The following is a 24,842-nucleotide window of genomic DNA, read 5'->3' on the forward strand; positions in this document are numbered from 1 at the left end:
CGGTAACAAAATAGCAAAGCTCCGGACCGTCTGCAGTCCAGGCCGCTTACAGGTGGAGGGTCCCCGGGCCTAGGGCTCTGGCCTGGAGTGGGAAGCGCCGGCAGGCCGTGGAGAGACCGGGTCAAGATCCGGGAGTCGCGCGGGGGTGGGCGCTGCAGCCGCGGGTTGTTTATCTGGAGTACGGAGGGGAGGGGGGAGCCTGGAAACCGCCCCGTGTCCCATTTCCTCCTCTTGTTTTCGCTCCGGATTCTCCATGTTGGACCCAAACTGAGGAGCCCGGAGCTGCCACCGGGGGATCGGGGCCGGGGGCACCCGGGGGAGCCACTGCCCGGGCCGCCCGCCCTCGGTACAGGCCTCCTCCCTTCCCGGCCCGGGGAGGAAACGAGAGGGGGGATGTGAACAGCTGTGGGAGTCGGAGTCTCGGGAGCCGGAGCGGGCCCCCGCCCAGGCCCCCCAGCCCTGCCCAGCCTGCGCGCCCGCCGGTCCTCCCGCCCAGCCAGCCCGGGCCCGCGGAATTGTTAGATGGAACACGGCTCCATCATCACCCAGGCGCGGAGGGAAGACGCCCTGGTGCTCACCAAGCAAGGTAGGGGTAGCAACTTCCCAAAACTTTGAGTCGCCCCCGGGCGGGGAGGGGGCTAGCACATCCCGGAATCCGCGTCTCGGCCCCTGACCTCTTGGGGCTCAGGACGGGTGATTCCAACCTGACACCCGGGTTCATCTGCCCCCGCGTCCTGGTCCGCACTCATACCGGGTGGGGGCCACGCAGGGCCCGAGCTCCCCGCACCCAAGGGGGAGGGGTGTCATCGCGCAGCTGTCACCGCGTCCTGCAGCCCTCCCCCTGGGGCAGAGACGGAGAGGTAGAGCTCCAAGCTCTAGCCCACCACGTCCGCCCCCTCCAGAGTTGAGGCGGAGGAGGGGGGCGGGTAGTCACTTTCCTGCAGCGCTGCGCGCAGCTGCCCCAGCACCAAAGGAAAGGGTGAGGAGGGATAGAGGGGTCCCAAGCTGGAATGGAGCTGGCACTCTAGTTCATCACTTTCCAGGTCCCCCAAGCTTTAGGTCGCTCGGACAGCAGGCGTTGACTGCGTCCGGTGGGACTTGGGACCAAGTTCACCGTCTGGAGGCGGGGGCGGCCGTGATGGGGGAGGGGCCCGGGCCCTGGTGGACCAGACTTAGCCAGCTCACGGCTCGCGCCGGGCCCTGGACCAAGGTGGCCCAGGGCTCTTGCACGGCTGCCCCCTCCGGTTTTGCTGAGCAAACAAGCCCGACCCGAGGCCCGGCCGAAGCCCCTCCCTGCCCCGGTGCGCTCCCCCGGGGCCGCCGCTGCACACACAGAGCCGCGTTTGTTTAGCCCGGGAGCGGTGTCCCTGGTTACATAATTCGCCGGATGGCATCAGACCCGGCGTGTTTCTGAATCGCGCAGCGAAAAAGTGCGAGTTCTCTGTGGGCTCTCTACCTTTGCCTTCCTGAGGGTCAAGTGGAGAAGCAAGGGGGATTTTGGGGGGTGGGCTTGGGGACGCGAGCAGAGTGAGGCCTCGTCCGCCTTTTGCGGGGGCGAGGTGAGGGTTGGGACGCGAGGATGGACTAGCTGTTTGGTCACATTGAGAGTCCTGAAACTCTCCCCTTCCCCCCATGTTGTTCTGGCCTCGAGGAATGTGTCCAAAATAATGGGCAGAATTTCCGTGGGGAGTAAGAATTAGTGTCGCCTTTTTCTGGAGAACTCCAAGGACTGGGGCCACCTGGCCCTGAGAATGAGGAGAGAGCACGCTCTAGGGACCTGATCGGAGCATTCCTGCCCTCCAACCCCCCTCCAACAGGGCATGAAGGACCCGTGCTAAAATGAGGCCTAGAGGCTGGTGGGCAGCCAGCTGCAGGGCCTTGGTGGTGTCGCTCCACATCCCTGTTTGGCAATGGTTATCAGCAGTTCACCTATTCTCGGGGTTCGTGTTCCCATGGAGCTCCCCCCAACTTGCCTAAAGGCAGAGCAGCTGGGATGGTGTGTCAGCCTCTTGGAATTCCCTTAGTGGAGGGGGAGGGGCACTGTTTGCTTCTCGCCTCTCTGGCCCTTTAAATAAGCCTATCCCGAGAAAGAACGGAGCCTTGCCTACTCGGATCCCCAACCCCAAGAAGGCCCCTGCCTCCCTGACCTTGGCGTTGCCAGGATCCCTGCTCTCCTGGATGTATCACAGATCTGGCTGTGTGACCCAGACAGCAAATTCACCATTTCTGCTGGCTGCTCTGCTGTGCTGAGCCTACAAGGGGAGGCTTCCTGTGTTTATAATTCACTGCCAGACTCTTCCCACTCTCCCCAGCTTCGTCCCCAGGAAAGGACCCTAAGCACTAGCCAGCAGTGAAGAAAGCTGGATGTGGAAGGATACAAAATGGGGCTGTGGTGAGAAGCCAGGAAGAACAACCCTGTGCTTCCTCCTTGATCCTTCTCTCCTGCGCGCCCTGGATGGTGGGGCCACACCAAGAGGAGGGAAAGCTGAACTGTGAAGTGGGATCTTACAAAGCAGAGCTGGAAGTTTCATCCACCAGGGCAAGTGGCAGGCCAGATAACAGCAGAAAGCAAAGCAGCTGGCTCCTTGACAGTGTCAAGTTGCTGGTGTTGGTTGGATTTTCTTAGAGTTACGTATTTGTTTTCTTTGTGTGTGTGTGGTTTGTCCTTCAGACTTATCCCTGGAAGAATCTGAATTCTGAAGCCAACAATGGGTCTCACCCTCCCCTCCCAATGAAATTTGACTGCATTCCAGAGAAGGCATACCTCTTTTCTGAACTGCTTGGGCACCCAGAAACCACCAAGCCAACTTTTTTGAGTCCCACATCATTTACAAACAGTACTGCATCTTAAAACCAAAACTAGGCTGAGGGGGCAAATGTTTTAATTAGCTCCTTGAAGAGTTCCTACCCTCCTCCCTCTCCCCCATATCCCATCCCCAAGCCCTGCTTAGAAGGAGTGTGAGGCAGTTTATTAAGTAAATTTCTGGAAAGAAACAAATTGCTCTTAGCTTGAGTAGCTTTTTAGTGAAGTTGTTTTCCATTGCAGTTTTTTTCCCCCTTCATTTTTAGCATTCTCCTCTCTGAGCTTTAAGGCTGTCTGGGTGTGTTGATGATTCAAAAGTAATTACAGTAGGGGAAGTAGAACAAAGTTGCTGAAAGCTTCGATGATAAAAGCACCAAAATTGGATCATCTTCCCAGACAGATGGATGAAATGGCTTCCTGGTACAGCAAGGACAGGATTGTGTGTAACATCAAAAATAAAAGAGAAAAGTTAATATCAGTTTGGCAAGAATGGCCACTTATTGCAGCCCCATAGGAGTGTGTCACCCCCTTACTGGGAGGTTGTGCTGTAGGTTTTGTGCTTTGATGGGGAAAAGCCAAGGGATTGGGGCCCATGCTGTGACCTACCAGTGTGAAATAAAAGGTAGGCAGCCTCTTCCCCAGCTCGGTGACCTGCAGCCCTAGGGAGGGGGGTGGAGTCAGAGATACTTTCTTGTGGGAGAGACCTGATGATGCCCCTTCCCAGGGAGGGATGATGAACCTTTGGATTCTCACATGTGAAACTAGGCATGTTCTGATAGATAATGGTAAGACTTCCTCTCAGACTCTCTGACATCCCTAAAAATTAGATGGCAGCAAGTGTTTTCTAGCTCCTGCTTTCTCCACAGAAGGGAGAAATTCTACCTTATTCACTCAAGAAACTGTCCAAACACCTTTTGCTATAGAGGTAGCTAAGCCCTTAATTTGGAAAGCCGAAAAAGAAGTCTTGCTGGCCCTTCTTCCTCAGCTGGCTCTGTGGGTGGGGTGCTCCTTGGCTGAGCTGCAGGGCCAGGGTGTATGCTTATGCTTTCTCCTCTCTCCAGTCCAGCCTTGGTCTTTTCTAAAGACCAGAGGCCACTGAGGCTTACCCCTGTTTCTCCTTTGGAGCTTTTTCTCCACTTTGGTGGGGCCTTTGTGGCTATTTCAGCTTGTGTCTGCTGAGTTAGGAGAGTGTTCCTAACTCAGCAACAAAGTTTATAAGTTTGTAAATGCTCAATATTCAAAGCAGGAGCTTCCCAGGTAATTTAGAGTCACTGAGCAGGACTTGGGAATTTCTGTGAAAAATTCCTCAGGGGGTTGGCAGAGGTGGTGGTATTCCTGTCTCCTCCCTCTGAGCTAGAGACAACTTGAGAAAAGTTAAAAAAAAAAAAAAAAAAATGAAGTGGTTGTTTCTTTTTTGTGGACCTCCCAAATACTTTAGTGTGGATTTGTTAAAATGGTACATACTATAGAAGTCACATTCCTAGCCCAGGTGGAATCCATGTTCCCAACCTCTCTGTGGAGAATTAATAGAAATGCTCTTAAATATGGGAAAGACAATATACAAATATACAGGCATTGTGTGTGTGTGTGTGTACACAGATTCTCTTCACTTTTCTTCCTCAACTCTCTTCCTCCTAGCTTTTGGGTAATTGTTTCTTATTTACACCTTGGGAAGTTTGAGTCTTGGATTGGGCAAAATGGTATCAAGGTAATGTGCAGAGGCAATTAAAAAAATGTTCACTGTTATTGGGAATAATTGTCCCAGTTGGTTCAGGCCTGGGTTCAAATACTGTTCTACCTATTCACAGTGAGATTTGACAAATTACTTTAGTATTCCAAGCAACTTATCTGTAAAATAGGAATAATAATATCTACCTTTCTATAATGCCAGCACTTAGTAAATGATTAATAAATGTTAATGCCCTTTTTTTAATGTAGCTAGACTGCCACACTATTCTCCTTCCATTCCAAGGACACATAGGTTGAACAGCAGTCAAACAGGGGGGTTTGGGCCTTCTGGAAGAATCAACCTCTAAGGCTTACACATAGCCTTCCTGCACAGACCCCTTCTTTATACCACTGTGACTCGGAATGGGATTTTATCTGCACGTGCCTTGAGTAGCACTTATACCTTGGAGCTTCAGCCATTCTGTCTGGTGCCTGGGCATCTGGGAGGAGGCCAGGGAGTAATATGCCTCATATAAGTCTCTGAAGTCTTAACTAAACCTTCATGGCAGTTGTGGGACCTCCCAAAGATGGCTATAACAATACTCAAGAGGACAATGTGCCACATTCTCTTACAGTTTGCATTTGCTTTGAGAGTTAATGAGCTCTGAGAAATTCAGATTATTTTAAGGAATCTTAATAACAAGATGGGAAAAGAAACAGGTTTTGAAGAGAAATAGATATTCTTAAACTATGCCTTCGCAGCCTTGGTTTGGAGGTAGAACATTGAGAGAGCACAAAGTAGCATTAAATTGCTTTTCATTCTGTCTCAGCCTGGCCAGATCTGGGAAGCTTGGAAATTAATTCACTTGTGGGGGGTGGGTAAATATGGGGTGTGGCTCTGACATAATTCTTTCCCTCTTCTGAAGTGGGGGATAGTTCCCAATTGGGACACAGATGAGCATGTTAACATGCAAATCTTATGAAAGAACTAGTAGATTTCTTAGAACTGGAAGCCTCTCTGGACCAGAAATCAACTAAAATGCAGTTTCTTTGTCAGCAAAGTGCCTAACCCTTAAGGTCTGGATGTGCCTGCACCAGGATCTGTTACTGCACAATGAGTATTCTAGTGGGCACCACAGTCTCCCTCTGGGCTGGAGGTATGCATGTCTTGTTTTATTGGTTAGCTGATGTTTCCTTTCTCTCCCAGGAGCTCTTAAGCCCATCCCCTCTCCCACCCCCCAAACAGGCTTTGCTCTTAATCTGTATCTTCCTCCCCCCCCCCCCCCTCTTTCTCTCTACTGGAGATTGAACCCAGGGCACTCTACCACTGAGCTACATCCCTAGACCCTTTAAAATTTTTTTTGAAACAGTCTCTAACTTGTGATCCTCCTGCCTCAACCTCCCAAGTGACTGGCATTACAGGTATGCACACTCCTCTTAGTCCTACAGAGGCCTACCACACTTGACTCTCTTCTTTCTCTTGACATAGCTCTTCCATCCTCTCAAATTTTCTCTTTCCCACCTGCCCTGTTTCCAGGGAACAGACATGGTCCCAACCCCAGTGAAATACCAAGCAGACTTATGGAGAGTCATAAATTGCATAACACAAGCTTATGGGAAGGGACAGTGTAAGCCAGCTCTTCTGTTTCCATAGCAGAATAGGGTGGGGTCCTTCCCACAGCAACAGGGACCTGCAGGGAGAGCGGGCTCAGATCTTTTGATTTGTGTATGGAATAGAACAAGCGACCCTAGAAAGGCAAACCAGACCCTGGACATGGGTTCTTTGAGACCTGAAGATACTCTAAGCCCTCAGATATGGTGGAGAGGGGCCAACAGGACTTCAGCTGAATCATGTTCCAGTCCTGGAAGGGCTGGTTGAAGACCCTTGGCAACTTTTAGACACTGACACTTATCCAGGGACATACATCAGAGACTCTTGTGACACTTGCTAAAATTACTGACCCCCACCTGAGACTTACTGAATCATCAGAGCATGACAGGTGGGCCAGGCATGCATGTGTTCCAAATGCTCCCTGTGATTCTGACAGGTGTCCTCGGAGAAGAGCCAGGTAAGCACAGCAGTAGCTCCAACTGCCTGTTCAACCCTGAGGAGGAAGATTCCCCTTGGGGGCTGAGTTTTACTGTTTGTTAAAGATCCTGTGTTCCTCAAAGAGAGTCCTAAAGTTTTCTGAGTGAATAGATAGTATAATGATCCTTACTTACCCAGTAATGGTCACAACCAATATTTATAGAGTATTTACCATGGGCAAGACACTGAATTTTCTAGAATTTTGTATCTAGTACCTCACTTAATCCTCGTAACAACCTTATGAGGTAGCAATTACTTGACAGATGAAGGGAAGACCTTTGCCTGAGGACACAACCCTGCAGTCACCCAGACTCTTCACTAAGGAGTCCAACCTTAACCAGCCCCATAAGCCTTTCATTTATATTGGCATTCCACTTTTTGAAGTGCCCTTGACTTCACACCCCAGGTGATCTGAAGCCACCTTATAAAGGACCAGGTAGGGGAGACCTCTCCCCATTGGCCTGTGCAGGAACAACCCTAGAGCAGCTTAGAAGCCACACTGGGGCATAAGCCAGGTTTCCGGACTTCCAGCTCAGTGCTCTCTCAAGTGGACACAGCTTTACTGGTTGTCTAGACCTAGGTGAAGCTGAGGATTGTTGGGAGGAGCAGGTGAGTGTCCATGGAGGTAGATGCTTCCTTGGCACACTCCTAGCATGGCACACTCCTCTTAGTCCTACAGAGGCCTACCACATGAAGAAGGAATTTGTTGGCCAATCTCAGTGTCTGTGTGCATGAGAGAGAAGGAGAGAGAGAAAATTATTTTGGTGGAGGCTCATTTCCCACACTTGGTCCTGTCACTACTTCTGCATGACCTCTGAAATGAGCTAGAAAAAATCTCTATGGTCCCTTTAAGTGTGAACATTTTGAGATTGAAATTGAGATAAGAGCATGAAAGTGCTTTGCTGTTAATACTAGCAGCTGACACTGAGGAGGAAGATTTTTATTAGTGCCAGGACACTCCCTGAGTTCCTGTAACTCTCATGCTCTGAGATACAGGCATCTTCATTTTACAGATAAAGAAACTGAGGCCCTGGCTACATTGCTTATGCATGGCAGAGCTGAGGGGTTTTTTGTTTGTTTTGTGTGTGTTTCGGTGCTGGGTGGGGATGGATGTCACACTTGCTAGTCAAGTGCCCTACTTCTGAGCGGCGCCCACAGAGCCACTGTTTTGTTCACCAGTCAGAGGGTTCCCTTACTTGTCTGTGTCTGTTCTCTTTCCATCTCACCATCATGCAACCTAGAGTAGGTGTATAGCTGGAGGAGAAAGAGGCACTGGTTTCTTCTTGGTTTTTGACTAAAGCATTCCAAGAGTCAGGGGCAGAGAGTCAAGGCAGGAATTGAAACAGCCACCATAAGGGTGTTTGTTGTGCCCTGTGTAACAGGTTTCTGTTAGTCCCCAGGAACCTGCTTAGCACCTCCTCAGGAGAAGACAGGCTCAAGATGGCTGATTCTAATCCCTTACAATATTGCCCCTGCTCTAGCTGGTGCTGCGTGGGCTGGGGTGTCCTCAGAGGCAGAGGTAAGATCTAACCCTTGGAGTTTTCTTTTTTTCTCACCCCCTTCTCCCCCTCTGTGAGAACTACATCTCCCACCCTTTTTTAGATTTTGAAATAAGGCCTCACTGAGTTGCCCAGGCTCACCTTGATTGGGATCCTCCTGCCTCAGCCTTCCACGTAGCTGGAATTACAGGCATACACCACCATGCCCACCCTACCAGCCCTTAAAGTTTTCTTGGGTGACATCTTAGAACATTCCTTAGGACTCCTCTGAATCGGAGCTAGAAGGCTGAGCCTGCTGTTGACATATCTGTGAGAAAATTCCTCCTCTGTTGAGGGTCCCCTACTTTCTGGGGACTCTACACCAGTACATTTTCAAAGAATGTTGAAGCTGCCCAAGAGACTGTTTTGCCAGTAAATCATTTTGAGCCAATTCTGAAATCAACAGAATATGTTGATCATGCTTTAGAAGTTGCCAGGGTCCCCTCCTCCCAAAACTAAATCTTTGAGAGAAGGTCCCTAAAGAAGATCAGAGACCAGATTGCTAAAGGGTACAGGAAAAAGACAAGAGGCATGGTAGCATGTGACCTGTGACCCCAGCCTCATTCCACAGATAGCATTAAGGATCCAGGTCTCAAAGAAGTCCTTTCTTAGAAAGGAGACATTCAGGGAGCAGGTCTATCCCAAATGCTGACTGCAGGGAAGGCACTAGTGTAGAATGTGCTGGTAAGAACCAAACAATATAGCTTAAACTGCTTTAAAAAAAAAAAGAAAGAAAGAAAGAAAGAAAAAGAAAAAAAGTCCATGCAGTCGGTCACAGCTACTTTTTTAGAACTTTGGGAGCTAGTCCTGAGTTGGGTGAGGCCCTGCTTGCCTGTTAGCTGAAGAGTGCTTGGGGGAAAGAGGTCATCCATCTTCCCTGTTGTTTCCAGGCTTTTCTCTGTGTGGGATGACTATACCTACCATCTTTTGTCCCTCTGCCCACTCACCTGCTGGTCTAAGAAGCCCTTCCATCCACCTGGCACTTTAGCTCCTGCCTTTAGCCAAGGCACAGATGTCCTTTGCCAAGAACTTGGGAGGACTCCTCTCCATGGGGAGCCCCAATCAGATGTGTCTTGGCCGCAGGGCCCAGGCAGCTGGCCAAGAAGGGCCGGAAATGCTCCAAATACTTCCTCCAATAGCTAAGGAGAGAGGCCCCTCAGAGAGGCCATTTTATAGCAATAGCCAGACTAAACCTTTCACTGTGGAGGGATGGGAAGTAGTGGGGAAGGAAATACTTCAGGGGGATAAACCAAGAAAGTATACTTGGATGTGAATGGGCTTGCTAAAATCCAGTATAGCTTGAGAGGTTTCCTTCTGCCCAGTCCTGAGTGGATTTCCTGTGAGGAGTTCCTTTGCTGGGATACCAGGCTGTGTTGTTGGCAACAGTGATATGTGGACTTGGACCTGACCTTCAAAAGAAGGTTAAAAATAGTGTTGTCCTATTAAGGCTGGTATTCATCTGTGTGTGTGTTTATGTGTGCACGCACGCGCATGTACTGGTGCACCACACACATTCTTCTTTGAGGCAGAGATCAGTAGTGTTCTTATCTGGTGCTTCTTGAAGCAATGAAGGGGATATATAGGGAGAGAGCAGTGTTCACAATAAATGGGACAGCCTTTCCTCTCATTCGTGGAGTACTAGTCAGGGGCTTATATACTGGGACACAAATTGTGGTGGATTTGGGAGAACGTATAGAAATTGTTTTGACTTTTTGAAACCTGCTCATAATGAGTGTTTCCAAGTGTTCTCCCTCATCTTGTATTCTTGGGCTTCAACCTCACAATGGATTGGGAGGGCTCCTAGTTCACTGTCGCTGGTCCCCTGAAATAAGACCCATGATGTCACCCATTAGTGATCCATGAATGAGGCGCAGGATGTTGCCAATTAGATAATAATTAAACCAAACATAGCATTTGGTCTTAGAGTTTGCACAGTGCCTCACTCTTGTTTTGTTTATCCTTTCAGTCCTGAGTGAGGTTCTTGCTGTTATCCCAGTTTATGGATGAGGAAACTTGGCTCCAAGAGGCTGTATGGTTGAGTTAGTAACTGGCAGAGCCTGGACCTCAGCCCAGGCAGTCATCAGAGTAGAGGGAGAACTCTTGCATCCCCCTGTTTTCCACATCCTGCCTCCGTAGGGAGGCTCCAGCAGTAAGCTTGTGGCTTGGTTTCCATGTCTTCAGCAACAGTGCCCACTTTCTTCTTGCATCAGAGGTGGCTCCTTCATCAAGTCGGTGATGCTCCTTTTAGACATCTAGCCCTAAACCAGATATTTGGAGCAGTGAGAACAGATGCACATTATCAGCTGGGCAGGAGAAGGACTGAATGTCCACAAAGAGGGTAGCAACAGGGAGATGAAGGAGGGAGAACAGCTGACTGGAGTTTCATGATACCCACTGGATCCTGCCTTCCCTCATTGGGAAAGCCATATGGAATAAAACCCCTTCAGGCCTGTAAATCCTTGTGTCCAATGTTTCCCTTCTGGGTAGAGAGGCTGGTGCCTCTCCTCATCATACAGAGAGGTTAGGGAGTGAGTGGCCTGCATGCACCTAGATGTCAGAGATACAATGCTGAGTGTTGGCTGAAAGGAGCCATTGAAAGGCTCTTTGACACAACTTTCAGATCCCACTCTGTGGGTGAGTGGTTCCAAACCCATTGAACAAAGTGGGTCTTGGGCCAAAGCTCCTGGTTCCACCTTCCCACATCCCCACCTCAGTATTTGCTGGTCAAAGCAGGTACAGAAAAGGGATGGGAATGGATTCCCTTGGAGTGGAATCCCAGAGCCTTGTACCATTATCCCTGTTCCTTTGATGGGCTGCCCAAGAGAATGCAAGAAAGTAGGGGACTGGACCTCAAACTGATTTTTCACCAACCCAGCCCATCCTAGAGAGGAATAGAGCAAAAGTTCCCAAGAAAAGATCTTGAGAGTGCTCCCAAATTTCCCAATTGTTGCATGAGTAAATGTACACAATGGTCTTGGAACTGTCAAAGGCCCTACAGGGTAATGGTTAAGAGTCTTAGCTACATTTATGATTTCAAATCCTGGCTCTGCTGTTAGACCACTTCATGACCTTGAGCTGGTTACTTAACCTGTCAGTGCTTCAGCTTTCCTTCTGTAAATTGGGGCATTAGTGCCTCTAAATGAACTTGTAGTGATATCAGGTGTCCAGCAGAGGCCTGGCACATCATGAGTGCTCAGTTAACGTGACTGAGGCCCAGAAAAACCCAGCAGTTTGACTTAGGTACTCAGCTCCTTCAGTGCCGCTTTGCTCAAGGCGTTTTTGTTTCCAGCTCTTTGGGGCTATTGCAAACTAGTAGGTTTCCCAAGTCCTAGCTCTGTAGACTTGACAGAGACCCCTGAGTTATTCACACAGCCAATCAAAAAGTTTTTGCACACCTGCTACATAGAGGTCAGAGACTCACAAATGTACTGGGCTGAGGCTCTTGCAGGCCCTATGGGGAGGCAGCCCATATTGTGGGAGGCTGAAGCAGGCCTGGATGAATTCTCAGGAGTGGTTTTTGTAAAGGTAAGGAGGACAGACAGCCTGGAGAAAGGAGGGGAGAGAGGCCCACAGCAGAGGGGGAGTGAGGGACGATGGGAGTATTGACCTTGCTGTTGTGGGCCTGGGGTATTCTGCTTTGAGCGCCTGCCCCCAGGGTCAGAACATTTGTGATCTCTGAGGCACAGGGGCTCCCAGTCATATTGTATTTTTGAGAAGACCCTCATTCTCCACAGAATCCAAGCTCCCTGTATAAGACCAAGGCACTTGTGCCTGTTGGGCCTCCCGCAGCGGGCACAGGCGAAGCCTCTGCATGGCCCCAGCCAGCTGGCCCTTTCACCCTGCTGCCTCTCAGGATTACTCAGTCTTCACAGTGTCTGTCACTAAGATGCTGAGTGCATTCCTGACAGCCTCTCTTCAGGAAAGACCCAGGCTGTGTGGCCTCTTAAGAAAGGCTACGTGCCGGGTTAAGCCTTCAATTGTGGTTCTGCATGAAGAAACCATAAACCAAAGGAAAAAGCAACCGCTCAGCTTTGGTCTTGGAGCTTTGTGTTGGTGTCTGCCTGAGTTCCTGGACTTGGAGTTTAATGTGGGCCAACAGGCAGGTGGGGAAGCTGCCCTTTCCCTCTGATTTCTACATAGATTTATAAGAATAATGTGTGTATGGGGGTGGGGTCCAAGGAATCTCACATGTCTGTAAGTACTGGGCTCTGCTCTGAATTTGGTCTCTGAATCAGAGGAGTTTTGAAGAATTCTCCAGCACATCTTTATAAAAAAAATCCTTACTAGCCCTAACCCCTCCCCCTGCCCCCGGACCAAAATCTTGGTTTTTCAGGGCCAGGAGCTTAAGCATGACAGCTAGGCTTTGGGGCTAATTGCTAGAAAGACTGTCGTTTTCTAAAAGGTTCCCAGTGGTATTACTAGTGTCAAGGGCTCTGGCTTAACCAGGGAAGGGGAAGGAGAGACCTCTGGACCCAACTGGAGAGGCCTGGGCTGCACCTGTGGAAAGTATCTGCCTTTCTCTTGAGTTGGAGCTGAATCTGTTGTCTTTTGAGTGGTGTTGATTTACCTTGACTGTTACATAAGGACCACTTCCTCCCCTTGGTCCTGGAAAGTTTGGTTTTCTCTCATCCTCTCCAGGGTCACTGGCTCTCCCATTACCCATGTGTGCAAGGACTACCTCAGTGAGGGCTCTGAGGACTGAACTGTGCTGCAGGAGCTCCAGGTGTCTCCTGAGTGGCCTCCACCACATTACCTTCCCAAGGAATAATACATGGAAACCTCACTGGTGTATTCTCTTTGCTTTTCTTTCCCCCACAAAGACTTATAGGCATTTGCCCTCTGTTTAAACTGGAATGGCTTGGGCTTAATTTCTTAGGCCAGTCTCCACTCAGGCTCTGGGAGAGACCTGTGGTGGGGACCATTCTGAGAGTGGTTGTGCAGCGCCACCTCCTGACCACAGAACCCATTGTGTCTCCCCAATGTTGCACAATAGTTGTCTGAACAATTCATCTAAAGAAAAATGAACTTGCAAAAGATATTTTGAAGTCCAATTCTGGTCAATCCTATAATGCCATATCTTTTAAAATGTCTCTGCTTTGCCTTTCTGGGACTGCTTTGCCAAGCCTTATTTCCAAAGCCCAAATTGCCAAAGTAGGGCTAAGCAGCTGCAGTCTAGAAGCAAAGGCCTCACCCTAGGACTAGGGGTTGGGTGCACTTGTCCCATGGGCTTAATCCACCTATGTTTTACTAATAGGGTCCTTATCTCTGAAGGGAGGGAGCATTAAAAAAAAAATGTGTCTGTGGGGCTGGGGTTGTGATTCAGGGGTGGAGTACTTGCTTAGCACATGTGAGGCCCTAGATTCGATCTTCAGCACCACATAAAAAATAAATAAAGGTATTATGTCCAACTACAATTAAAAAATATATATTTTTTAAAAAGTGTCTGTAATGTTGGACAGAGATAAGAGTGTAAACAAAAAAAAATGTACCTTCTTCCTTGGGGCTCTGGCCATTTGTGAGTTTCTACTCTGGAGTTTCTAGTCTGGAGTTTTTATGCAAATTGGACTCAGTTCTGCTGCCGTGTACCCAGCATCTAGGGAAGATGACACTGAACTGAATGCAGCTCCACTAACTCAAAGGGAACTAGGTTACTTCCTTATCTAAGATGGTACTGCTGGGACCTGCTGTTAGCCAGGGAGGATTTATATCTTCGAGAATTAAATTTGAGGGCACCTTCGTGTGTTGTCACCAGAGCAACAGAACATCTAGGCTCTATACCTGGCTTATCTCCCTCCACCTCCACTGCTGCCCATAGAATGAATAACAAATCTTCTGCAGCTCAGGGTCTCCTGTTGTCCAAACTAAACAGGTTTCCTGCCATTTCTGCTTTAAAGAGAAAATGGTAGGAAGAAAAAAATAAAGAAAATGATGAAATAAAAATATGCATGTTCCACTGTTAACTCTATGTGGTTGTTCAGCAGGCATATACTGTGTGCCTTGGTAGGGCATACAGACTGGAAGGGATGCAGGTAAAGACTATGTTGTATAGCTGATGCCTCTGTCATTCTTTCTTCTTTAGGCCTGGTCTCCAAGTCTTCTCCTAAGAAGCCTCGAGGACGTAGCATCTTCAACGCCCTTTTCTGTTGTTTTCGTGCCCAGCATGTTGGCCAGTCAAGCTCCTCAACTGAGCTTGCTGCATACAAGGAGGAAGCCAACACCATTGCCAAGGTAGCTAGATAGGGTGGTGTGATGAAGTAAAGCAGGGTCTGCTAGTGGAGACTCCTGTAGACCACAGCAAGTGGACAAAGTAGCCTTGCCTGAGTTTACAAAGATCTCTGATTCAGAGACTCCCCCTCTTTCCATCTCCTTGCTCTTACTTCCTGTTTGTGTCATGAGCCATCCAGATGCCCCTTTGGTTTCCGAGGGCCCCTGCAAGGTGCTTTGCATATATTGTCTCCTGTGATCCACACAGCAACTCTGGAGAATTCATGGGATTCCTACTTTGAAAATACAGAAACTGAGACCTAGAGGGTATGCAGTGCCAGAAGAGTTTATAGCTAATCAGTGGTAATGCCAGAATTCAAACTCAGATCTCTCTGACTGTAAAGCCCATGTTTGTTGTTTTCTACTATGCAAAGCTGCCTTCCAAGTTTTACCTGATTTGCAGGGAACAAAGGAATTGAAATTCTGCCATGCTCTTTTTTTGGTTACTGTTGTGTTTTTTTAAAATAGTTTAGTGTATTTTAATAACAACTTAGAGGAACGGCACAGAAGACATACAATATTAGAAATGTATTTGCATGTAGGACCACTCACTTAGAAAAGCATAGAAAATGAATGGAATCTTCTTTATGATAAAAATGATACAACATTTAGTTGCCATCAATTAGCATCTTACTTGTTTTAAAATAATCCAAATGCTAGCATTGCCCAGAAAAAAATCTAACAGGTTTATTTATAATTGTTATAATGTTGAGCTACTGAAACTTATTCACTGGAACATTTTGACTTGATTTAATCTTTTACATTCCTATGTTAAAAATTCACACAAATGAAAATGGAAAAACTGCCAATACTTGATTTCTGTTCCCCATTTCTCCACTTGCAATCATATATGTGGGTGCTTTTTGACCCCATTGCGGGTGGGGGTGGGAGATGGGGGTTTCTATTACAGGAAGAAGGTGAAAAAAATACTATTTTTTAAATTTTTTAATAAGAGAGGGGAGAGAGAGAATTTTTTTTAATATTTATTTTTTAGTTATTGGCAGACACTACATCTTTGTTTGTATGTGGTGCTGAGGATCGAACCCGGGCCGCACGCATGCCAGGCGCACGCGATACCGCTTGAGCCACATCCCCAGCCCCTATTTTATTTTTTTGAGAATGAAATTTCACATCACAGTGGATTCTTAAACACACTCCCCATGTATATAGCATGCTACTTGGATGTCTTTTGGCATAATTGTCACACATTTGGCATGGATAGCACACAGATTGGTGTCTTCAAAAAATCCAACCAGATAAGCCTCACTTGCCTCCTGCAAATTACCAGTAGTTGTACTCTGGAAGCACAGATCTGTTTTGAAGTCTGAGCATTTTATCAGATATAGGAAGGGGAGTTTACAAATCAGAAGTTCAGTGGACTTCTGATAATGTCTAATTTCATGGAATGCCACCTTACCACCCTGTAACAATGAGGTTTCTTTGCCTCTCCTGTAAAGGGTATACTCTTGGGAGTGGCTCTTATAACCAGTTGTTGCCTAGGTGCTTTACTACCAGTCGACTTGTAGGCAGTCGGCTTCATACAAACCATAGTAGATAGGCCTCCTTAACTTACCCGCCCCTTGTCCTTCAGCTGGAGCTCATCGACCTCTAGGTGGTGCTGTCATTAAAGAGTGACGGCTCTGCCATGCTCTTAATAACCCTTTCTGATATGTGTACAATTTGGCAGGGGTCGGGTGGGGTACTGGGGATTGAACTCAAGGGCACTCAATCACTAAGCCACATCCCCACATCCCTAGTTAGACAGGGTCTCACTGAGTTGCTTAGCACCTGCTTTTGCTGAGGCTGGCTTTGAACTCGTGATCCTCCTGCCTCAGCCTCCCAAGCCACTGGATTACAGGCATGCATCTCAGTGACAAGCATTGTATCTACAATTTTGAAGGTGAAGCCAGCCCTGACCAATAAATATTATTCTGCCAGTGGCACCTCTGTGAAACACCAAGGTCTAGCTGTTCTATCTCTCTCTCAAAATCACACTAAAGGGTTGGGGATATAGCTCAGTTGGTAGAGAGCTTGCCTTGCATACACAAGGCCCTGGGTTTGATCCCCGCACCAAAAAAAAAAAAAAAATCAAAACCATATTAAAGGACATGTTTATCAGTGAAAAATCATTTCATTATCCAATGGCGAGAAATGGTTACATGAAGTGCAACATGACAGTATTACTAAGCAATTAATTTTTTTTGGAGAGTCTCACAACATGGAAAACTATTGAGTTGCAACATTAAATGAAAAAGTAGGTTGTGAAATTATATAGTATTAATATTATGGAAAAAAGACTGCTAAAACACACTTGAAGAAAACATACTAAAATGCCAATACTTGATTTTTGTAAATGCTGGGATTTTAATTTTTTTCTTCAAGGTTTTCATTAAGAATAGTTATAACAATTTTTACATCATAATGTTTTTATTAAGCAAAAGGTGGGAGGGGGTATCTTTTTGATCTCTGTATTCCACCTCCTTTCACTCACATTTTGGGTACCCATAATTGCTTCACAGTGGCTTATTTGATGTTTTGTGGCACCTGATGTGCCCCCTGTCTCCTCATGGAAGGCATAGAAACTGTTTTCGAAGAGAGGCTGGGTTTAAGGACTAAGCAAGAGGCTAAACAGCCACAGTAGGAGTTCAGGATTTGGTTCTGCCTCTAACTTTATGTCTCTGAATCAGCCATTCAAGTTCCTTGTTTCTTACTTTGTCAGCTGAGAGGCAGTGACAGCCAAGAACAGGGACACTGTCTTCTCTATCCTTTATCAGGTTTAATGTGGAAAGAAAGCTCTGGCCTTGACAAGATCCTTGTAAAAAGGCACTGTTATTATGTGACTGGTTCTTTAGGAGGCAGAAGCAGTGGTTTGGATGTGGGTGAGTTGGCACTGACCACCTTCTTCTCTCCCCTAGTCGGATCTGCTTCAGTGTCTACAGTACCAGTTTTATCAGGTATGTGACTCTGGCCAGGCCTCTGATCCCTGGCTAGTGGTGGGCAGGGCAATGCCCTTATTCCCTATGCTGAGAAACCATTCATTCTAAATATTTGATGAGAGCCCACCATTAAGTTTGGGTGATAGCTGGTGCTACACATCCTCTTCTTGCAGTTTTTAGCCCTAGTTGCCACCTCCAATGTCAAACACTAGGCCCCCTGGGAGGCTAAAACCAAGGACTCAACTCTACCTCCTTTGTTCTCTGCCTTTAAGTGGTGCCTGTCCTGGGTTGGTGATTCCAGTTCCACAAACAGCCCTGCTTTTCCCACAGTTCTGCAACAGGGAACTTTTGGGCTTTGCTGGTGGGTACATCTCAGCATCCTGGCTCTGGTTTTAGATCCCTGGCACCTGCCTGCTCCCAGAGGTGACAGAGGAAGATCAAGGAAGGATCTGTGTGGTCATTGACCTAGATGAAACCCTTGTGCATAGCTCCTTTAAGGTAAGTTGACATCTAAAGCTCTTCCTATACCATCTTGGGCCTGTCCATGAGTCTAACAACAATTGCTGTGAGGCAGCCTAAAGGTGAGGATAGAAGTGAGCAGAAGGGAGAGGCCAGGCCCACTCTGATGTCACAGATATCTAAGGATGTTATTCCCCCTAATCACTGCCAACAGGCTAGATCTGCCCCCAGCCACATAGCACAGATAGCTGCTAGGACTCCACACAGGGGAGACATAAAAGCATGGTTCAATCAGCTCTGGCCTTGCCCCTGTATTTATTATCTGGATATTTGTTAACCCAGGGAAGCCATGTAACTCTCAGCTCAGGTAAAATTTGGCTGAGGAGGGAACTGAGTAGTAGGGAAAACCCAAAGGGGATGTGGCATCCAGTACTGGGGCAGGAACCCTTTGTGGGCTGGCAGTAGTTTCCTGGAGTCTTCCAAGATCTGCTTCTCCCCACCCGTCCCAAGAATATGGTGGGGCTTCCTGTCTCTTTCACCATGCTGATATTATTAATTTTTCTACCTTCCAGCCAATCAATAATGCTGACTTCATAGTGCCTGTAGAGATTGAGGGGACCACTCACCAGGTAAGTTGCCTGCCTGGTCACACCCAACCCAGACAGTAGGGAATCTGCCTTCTGCTCCACCTGAACTGAGGTCCTCTGCCCCACTCAGGGTTTTATTCTATCAATTGATCTCTTTTCTATAATTTTAGCTACTCCTATTTTATTGGTATCTTTGACACTCAAGTCTTTGTCCTCTTAAAAACAAACAAACAAACAACCCTTCAGCCCCTAGCTGTCACCCTTTTTTGTCTTTGTAGCCAGGATATTTGAAAGAACAACTTACATTATTTAGTATAGTAACTATTGTTTATTAATTACCACTTCTCATGTGGCCAACACTTAGGGATTTATTGCATTTGTGTCTATTCCTGAATAGTTGGTGTGTCTGCCTCATAAAGGCAAGGAAACAGTAGTGGTTCTCTGCCTGGAAGGCCCATATCACCATGCCACCTGTGAGGAGCTAGTAAATTTCTTCCTCCCCAATCCAGGCATCTCTTGGAAACCTTGTCTTATTTCCCTCCCCTTGGGTCCCTATACTGGATGCTGCCCAAGTAACTGCTCTGTAGACATTTGTCAAAGAACACATGACTCTAAATAGAACTAGGCTCCAGCCTTGTATAACCTGCTCTATATGGGGTTGAGGATCATGTGAAGTTTGTAGGGAAAGACCTTATGCTTGCTCAGAAGGCCTGCCAGTTGGCCTCACATCAGAGGCCATTGGAACCTGGTAGCCTATATATAGTTGTTTTCATGACCTGGTCAAACAGTAGAGGAGGTTTGAGGCTTCCATAGGTTGTCACATGTCCCACCTCCATTAGAAGGAGGTTTCTGCATCACCCCAACTAAGAGGCTCTTTCAAACCCAGCAACCCTTTACAGTCTAGTTGAGGATATGGAGATAGGCCTTCCTCTTTTCTCCATGGATTTTGCATACTTTGAAACAAGCATATATATATATATATACTGTGACCTCCTGATTAATGAGGAGGTCATGAATAATAAAAAAGGGATGAGATTAGGTTGAGTTTGTGGCTCAGTGGTAGAACACTAGCACGTGTGATGCCCTGGGTTTGATCTTCAGTATCACATAAAAAAAAATAAATAAATAAATAAAGAGTGGTAAGGAGAGATCAAGCTTGATAAAAAAGCCAGGAAGAGGGAGGGGCTTGCTGTGGAGGTTGAAAAATTGGCAGACTAATGGGAATAAAATTGTGGCTTCTTGAAAGAGAGTGGTTCTTGCAGAGTTAAAAGGAGCCAAATTAGTTGGTGGCCAAATTGGATCAGCTCTAGAAGGGAGTTAGGGTAGGTATGCACTGTTTAAGCTAAGGAGTGGTATGGATAAGAGGACTTTGAGGATTTAGTTCTAGAAGCACCTATGTAGGCTGATAGCAGGAAGCAGTAGGACACAGACTGTAATCAAAGAACCTTTTAGAGCAAAATCTGCAAGATTGGGGCTGGGGTTGTGGCTCGGTGGTAGAGCGCTCGCCTGGCATGCGGGAGGCACTGGGTTCAATCCTCAGCACCACATAAATGTAAAATAAAGATATTGTGTCCACCAAAAACTAAAAAAATAAATATTAAAAAAAAAAACACCCTGCAAGATCATTAAAGGTGGACACTGGTGTTTGCGATGGCTGGTAGGTGTGAGTTTAAAAGGGGGCAGTAGGGTGCTATAGCATGACACAGTATCTGTGGTGATCAGGGAGAAAAAAGTTCAGAGAAGCCAAGTGAAGGCAGAGGTTTGCCTGATGGGGACCTGGATGGACTGTCCTGCTGGAGCCAACGACAGAAAGCTCCCACAGAGGCTGTGGCTGGATTCAAGTAATCCAGGATAGGCTGTTTCCATCCGTGAGGCCTATTCTTGATTACTTGTTTCTGGAGGCAGCTGATAGTCTACCGCTGGAATCAGAGATGGCTCCTGGGACATGGTGTATGCATTTCTTCCTGAGCTGGGTTAAGGTTGGGACCACTGAACCAGCAGAATACTGATGAGGGAATGATGCTAGCCTGGGCTGGAGCAAAAGGTTCCAGCCCACTGGCCTAAGAAACTGGGATGGGAAGTTGACCTGTTTGCTACTTTCTGTATCCATGGTAAAGGAGACCAACACATGCAGCTTCTGCCTCAGAGGGCATCTCCAACAAGCCCCTCTGCTTCTCCTCAGGTATATGTGCTCAAGAGGCCTTACGTGGATGAGTTCCTGAGACGAATGGGGGAACTCTTTGAATGTGTTCTCTTCACTGCCAGCCTGGCCAAGGTACCTGTGGGCAGAAGGGGAGCAAAGAACAGGAACAGGTGTGGCAGCCACAGGTGTGGTCCAGCAGCTGCTTCCTGGTCCTTAGGATACCATAGGGGTACCATAACTGCATCTAAACCAAGGCATCCTCTCCTTCCAGTATGCCGACCCTGTGACTGACCTGCTAGACCGGTGTGGGGTGTTCCGGGCCCGCCTGTTCCGGGAGTCCTGTGTGTTCCATCAGGGCTGCTATGTCAAGGACCTCAGCCGCCTGGGGCGGGACCTGAGGAAAACTCTGATCCTGGACAATTCGCCTGCTTCTTACATCTTCCACCCAGAGAATGCAGTGAGTGGTCCAGACAGGCGTACAAAGTAGGGCTTGAGAGAGGGTGTGGGCTGGGGGACCAAAGCCTTCACCAAAGGAGCACACTATCCCAGGTCAACCCAATAGCCTGCAGGGGATCGAGGGTGAGAAAGGGAAGAAGCGGTAGCCAGGAGATTGACATTCCCTTTTTCCTGCCCAGGTGCCTGTGCAGTCCTGGTTTGATGACATGGCAGATACTGAGTTGCTGAACCTGATCCCAATCTTTGAGGAATTGAGTGGAGCAGATGATGTCTACACCAGCCTTGGGCAACTACGGGCCCCTTAGCCTTCCTGCTTCCAAGCAACGGCCATCCCAGTAGGGGACTTTGCTACACTGTGCCTTTCTGATCAGCCTGACAGACTGAGCGGAAGCTGGGGCACCTCACCAAATGGGGCCTGGAAATAGGGAAAATTGATTGGAAAGCTTTAGGGCAGGTTAGGTGCCCAGTGGGCAAATCAGACCAACGATATCCAGAGCTACCTGCTTCCTGAGTTGGGTTTCCAAGATGAGTGTGTGTGAGTGTGGTGAGTGTGAGTGAGTGTATGTATGCAGGTGTGTATTGCGGTGAATTGTGGCCTTGGGAAAATTCAGTGTTTCAGTGGGGGAGAAGCTGAAAGATAAGACTCTTCCCAAGTTAGTTCATCTCTTCTCCTGTCACCATATGAGCCACTGAGCTTTACAGGGATGAAGACTATCACAGGCTCCATTGCCAAACCACGGCCTTCCCTTAGTGTTGTAAGGCCCATGCCAAGGAGAAAGGAAGGGCCAGAGGCTGCCTTTGGATGCCCCAGGCACACTCCTTCCTAAAAACTTTCTCCAACCAGCTGCTGCAGACAAAAAGATGCCATTTCTGGGAAGATGAGAACTTGTTTCCAGAACCAGTATCCCCGCGACCATCAGGTCCTGTGGCCCACCAGCTGCTTCCCTCCAACTGACTGCCTGCCGTGGGCCCTTTCTATCTCCCCAAGGCTCAAGCACTGGGCTTGCCTTCCTCACCACCTAGCCATAGTCTTGATCCTCTGGGGAAGGAGGTCTTCTCGTTGCCCTGGAAGAGGACAGATAACTTATTTCCGTTCTTGACGCCATTTTAAAATTCTCTTTCTAAACATGGAGAGTTGGGCCTGGTTTGTTTCTGGCAAAGCTGCAGTTCTGGGCCTGAGGTGAATGTGGGCAGTGCTGGAGGCGCAGGAAAGATAAACCCCCAAAGCATGAATGTGCATCCCCTTGGCTTTGTAGATCAGCTGAGCTGCTTTCCTAAGTCTGCTCTTCAGGGATTCTCGTTGGTGCTGGCCAAAGCACTTCTATTTCAAAAGCTGGGAAGGACTCTCTAAGCTGTCCCAGCCCCTCCCATTGCTTGGGCAGTGCTCTTTCCTGTTGTCCTCTCTTGGGGCCTGTCTTATGCCAAGCTTTGTCTGTTCCAACCTTCATCTTTCCTAGCTGTCATCTTTCTCTCCTGGGCCTAGAACTCCTGCGTCTCCAGGACTGAGGGGAAAGGGTCGTCTTATCATTTGGTTTGTCATCTTCCTGAACTTTGGGTGTCTCTTGTTTTCAAAGGTTCTTAATCATGAATGCTTTCAAGGTCACAAAATGGAAGTTTCCCCATGGCAGAAAAGGGGAAGTGCTGCTGTAATTGGGAGCACAGGGGGCCCCCCAAAAGGGCCTCACCTCAGCATCACTGCCTTAATCATGGCCTCCCCAGGGGCTGGGTGGGGTTCTCTCCTCTCTTCCCTCCTTCTCCCTGGAGTGGGAATGAGTTTCTTTCCCCATCTCTGTTTTCCCTGGAGGCAGGTGTCATAAATCATTAGTGAATTGCTTCAGGTGCAGGGACACCGCCCACTCAGGACTCATCCTATTTTCCTTTTTAGTTTCCCCACACTGGTTCTACCCTGAGAAACTAACCAATCTGAAGAAAGCCAGGTGGTGGAGTAGCAGCTCAGGGTTCTGAGTGGTAGCTGGCTGGCTAGCTTCTTTTTGCAGTATTCCAGTGCAGCCACTGTCCCTCCTTGTCCCAAGTTTGTGAGGCTTTGTCTTTTAGCATCACAGAATGGAACAGAGCCCCCAAAGCTCATGTGGTCATTTCCCCCAGCAGCATTCCCAGATCCCTGTGGGGTCCTGGCACAACTGAAGGGGAAGAGTGTTCCAGGTGCTAGTAAGGAATGCCATCTTCTGATGGAAAGTAGAAGCTTGGACTCTTAAGGCCAGCTGTGGCTTCAGATCCAGGCCCTGGCCTCAGTGCCTCCTGCCTGGTGTCTGGAGAGGCCTCTTTCTGAAACCCTACCCTGAGGGTTAACCCGTGGCCAGGTCTTCTGCCATTTGACCCAGCCACGCTTTTCTTATTTAAGCAATAAGAGGCTCAAAGCCGATTGAATTTTAAGAAACTTTTCTGCCCTCCTTTGAATCTTCCTGTTTTTCCACATGGAGGAAGAGGCTGTGCCACTCCCCACCCCCTTTTCTCTCAGACTTAGCTGAGTGCTTAGAGCATTACCCATGACCAAAGCCCAGGCTGGCTTGGGGAGAGTGTCCTGCATGAAGCCTTGCTTTATAGAACTTTCTTGCCCACACACAGTTCTTCCACAGAAATGCCACCTCCACTTACCCGTCTTTATTTTCCCAGAAAAGCAACTTGAACAGACCTAAACAGAACATCGGTGTGAACCAGAGCCAGCCTGAAGCCATCATTGCCATCCACTTTCTAGTTTCACAGTGCGTTAAGAGCAAGTGATTGCAATTCCTCAGAGGAATCAGGAAGACTCATTTTTTGAAAGAGGGCAAGATTGGAAGGGAGCCAGTTCATCCCACTATCTGTCGAAACTGGATTTGGGAGTCAGGCCACCGTGCCTGGTGTCAGCACCAACTCAAGCCATGCCAGGAATCTGCCCCCTGCCAGGTTCAGTTCTTTAAGGTGCCTCTTCAGGGACACAGTGTGTCTCTCTGATTGGGCTTCTAAATCAAAAGCCTGATGTTCGTGTCCCTCTTATAGGGGGAGCTTTGGACACAGGACCAGTTTGGTAAAGGGTCAGGTAAGGGTTTTCACTCTGCACATTGTAGAGGGGACACTCTGTAGGCCCATGGGTCCCTTAATAGAGAGGTTGAGTGAATTTGCCTTCAGTTAACTTGGGACCGTCTATTTAGCTCCCTCTCCTGCCTCCCAAAGATTTTTTTTTTTTTGTATGTTTAAATGTGTAAACTCACCTCTTAACAGTGGCCCAGAAGCTTCTTTATACTAAAGCATGGGAGTCTGAAGGCAGTCATTCCCTGGGAAATGGATCCCATGCAATTCTGCTTTCCCTTTCTTATTGGGAGGCCTTATTAGTAGGGCAGCCCCACGAATGGCTGTTTATGTAGTTTTCCTGCCAGGCCAAGTGTATGAGAAAGGTAAGCCTATTTTCCCTTCAGATCTTCAGTTGGTTATTTAGCCACTGCGGCCCTTAAGTCACCTTTTTTGTGAAATGGGGACTTAGTTTTGTCTTTTTCCTTTTTCTTTTTTAATGCCAGTAAATATCTGCATATTCAACTGTGGGAGAGGTCAAAGGTCTAGCCATCTGCCCCCCTCCTTTAATGTTGTGGGGCCTGTTCCTGGAACAGACCCTTCTCTTTGGCCCATGAGCTTCTTTGCTTGTAATTACCCTAAGTTTGCCACATTCCCCTTTCAAGATGCCATTTGAAGGGGAAGTCTGCTTCCCACTGTGACTGGGCTATGGGATTCTGACTACCTTGCTTCATGATTTGATAAATTTGTTGTATTCAAAAACTTGAAATGTAGGACGCCATTAAGTGTCTGTTTATATTTTTGGAATATTTGTATTACTTACAGTTAATTAATAAAAGCAGGTTTAAAAAACCTACCTGGGAATGGGAGCTGCCTCCTTAACTTGCCAT

The 24,842-nt window shown here is 47.8% G+C and overlaps 1 protein-coding gene across 1 annotated transcript; it reads left to right on the forward strand.

The window, feature by feature from the left end:
- Ctdsp2 (CTD small phosphatase 2) lies at positions 1 to 24,808 on the forward strand. The gene is made up of 8 exons (XM_027925862.2): positions 1 to 586; positions 14,178 to 14,326; positions 17,278 to 17,316; positions 17,695 to 17,796; positions 18,330 to 18,386; positions 20,527 to 20,619; positions 20,759 to 20,944; positions 21,123 to 24,808. Exons 1-8 carry the CDS (start codon positions 523 to 525, stop codon positions 21,246 to 21,248), a joined length of 816 nt encoding a protein of 271 aa, XP_027781663.1. The 5' UTR covers positions 1 to 522; the 3' UTR covers positions 21,249 to 24,808.
- Positions 24,809 to 24,842: the final 34 nt, after the last annotated feature.

This window comes from Marmota flaviventris, chromosome 3 (genome assembly GCF_047511675.1).
Source record: "Marmota flaviventris isolate mMarFla1 chromosome 3, mMarFla1.hap1, whole genome shotgun sequence".
Taxonomy (NCBI): Eukaryota; Metazoa; Chordata; class Mammalia; order Rodentia; family Sciuridae; genus Marmota; species Marmota flaviventris.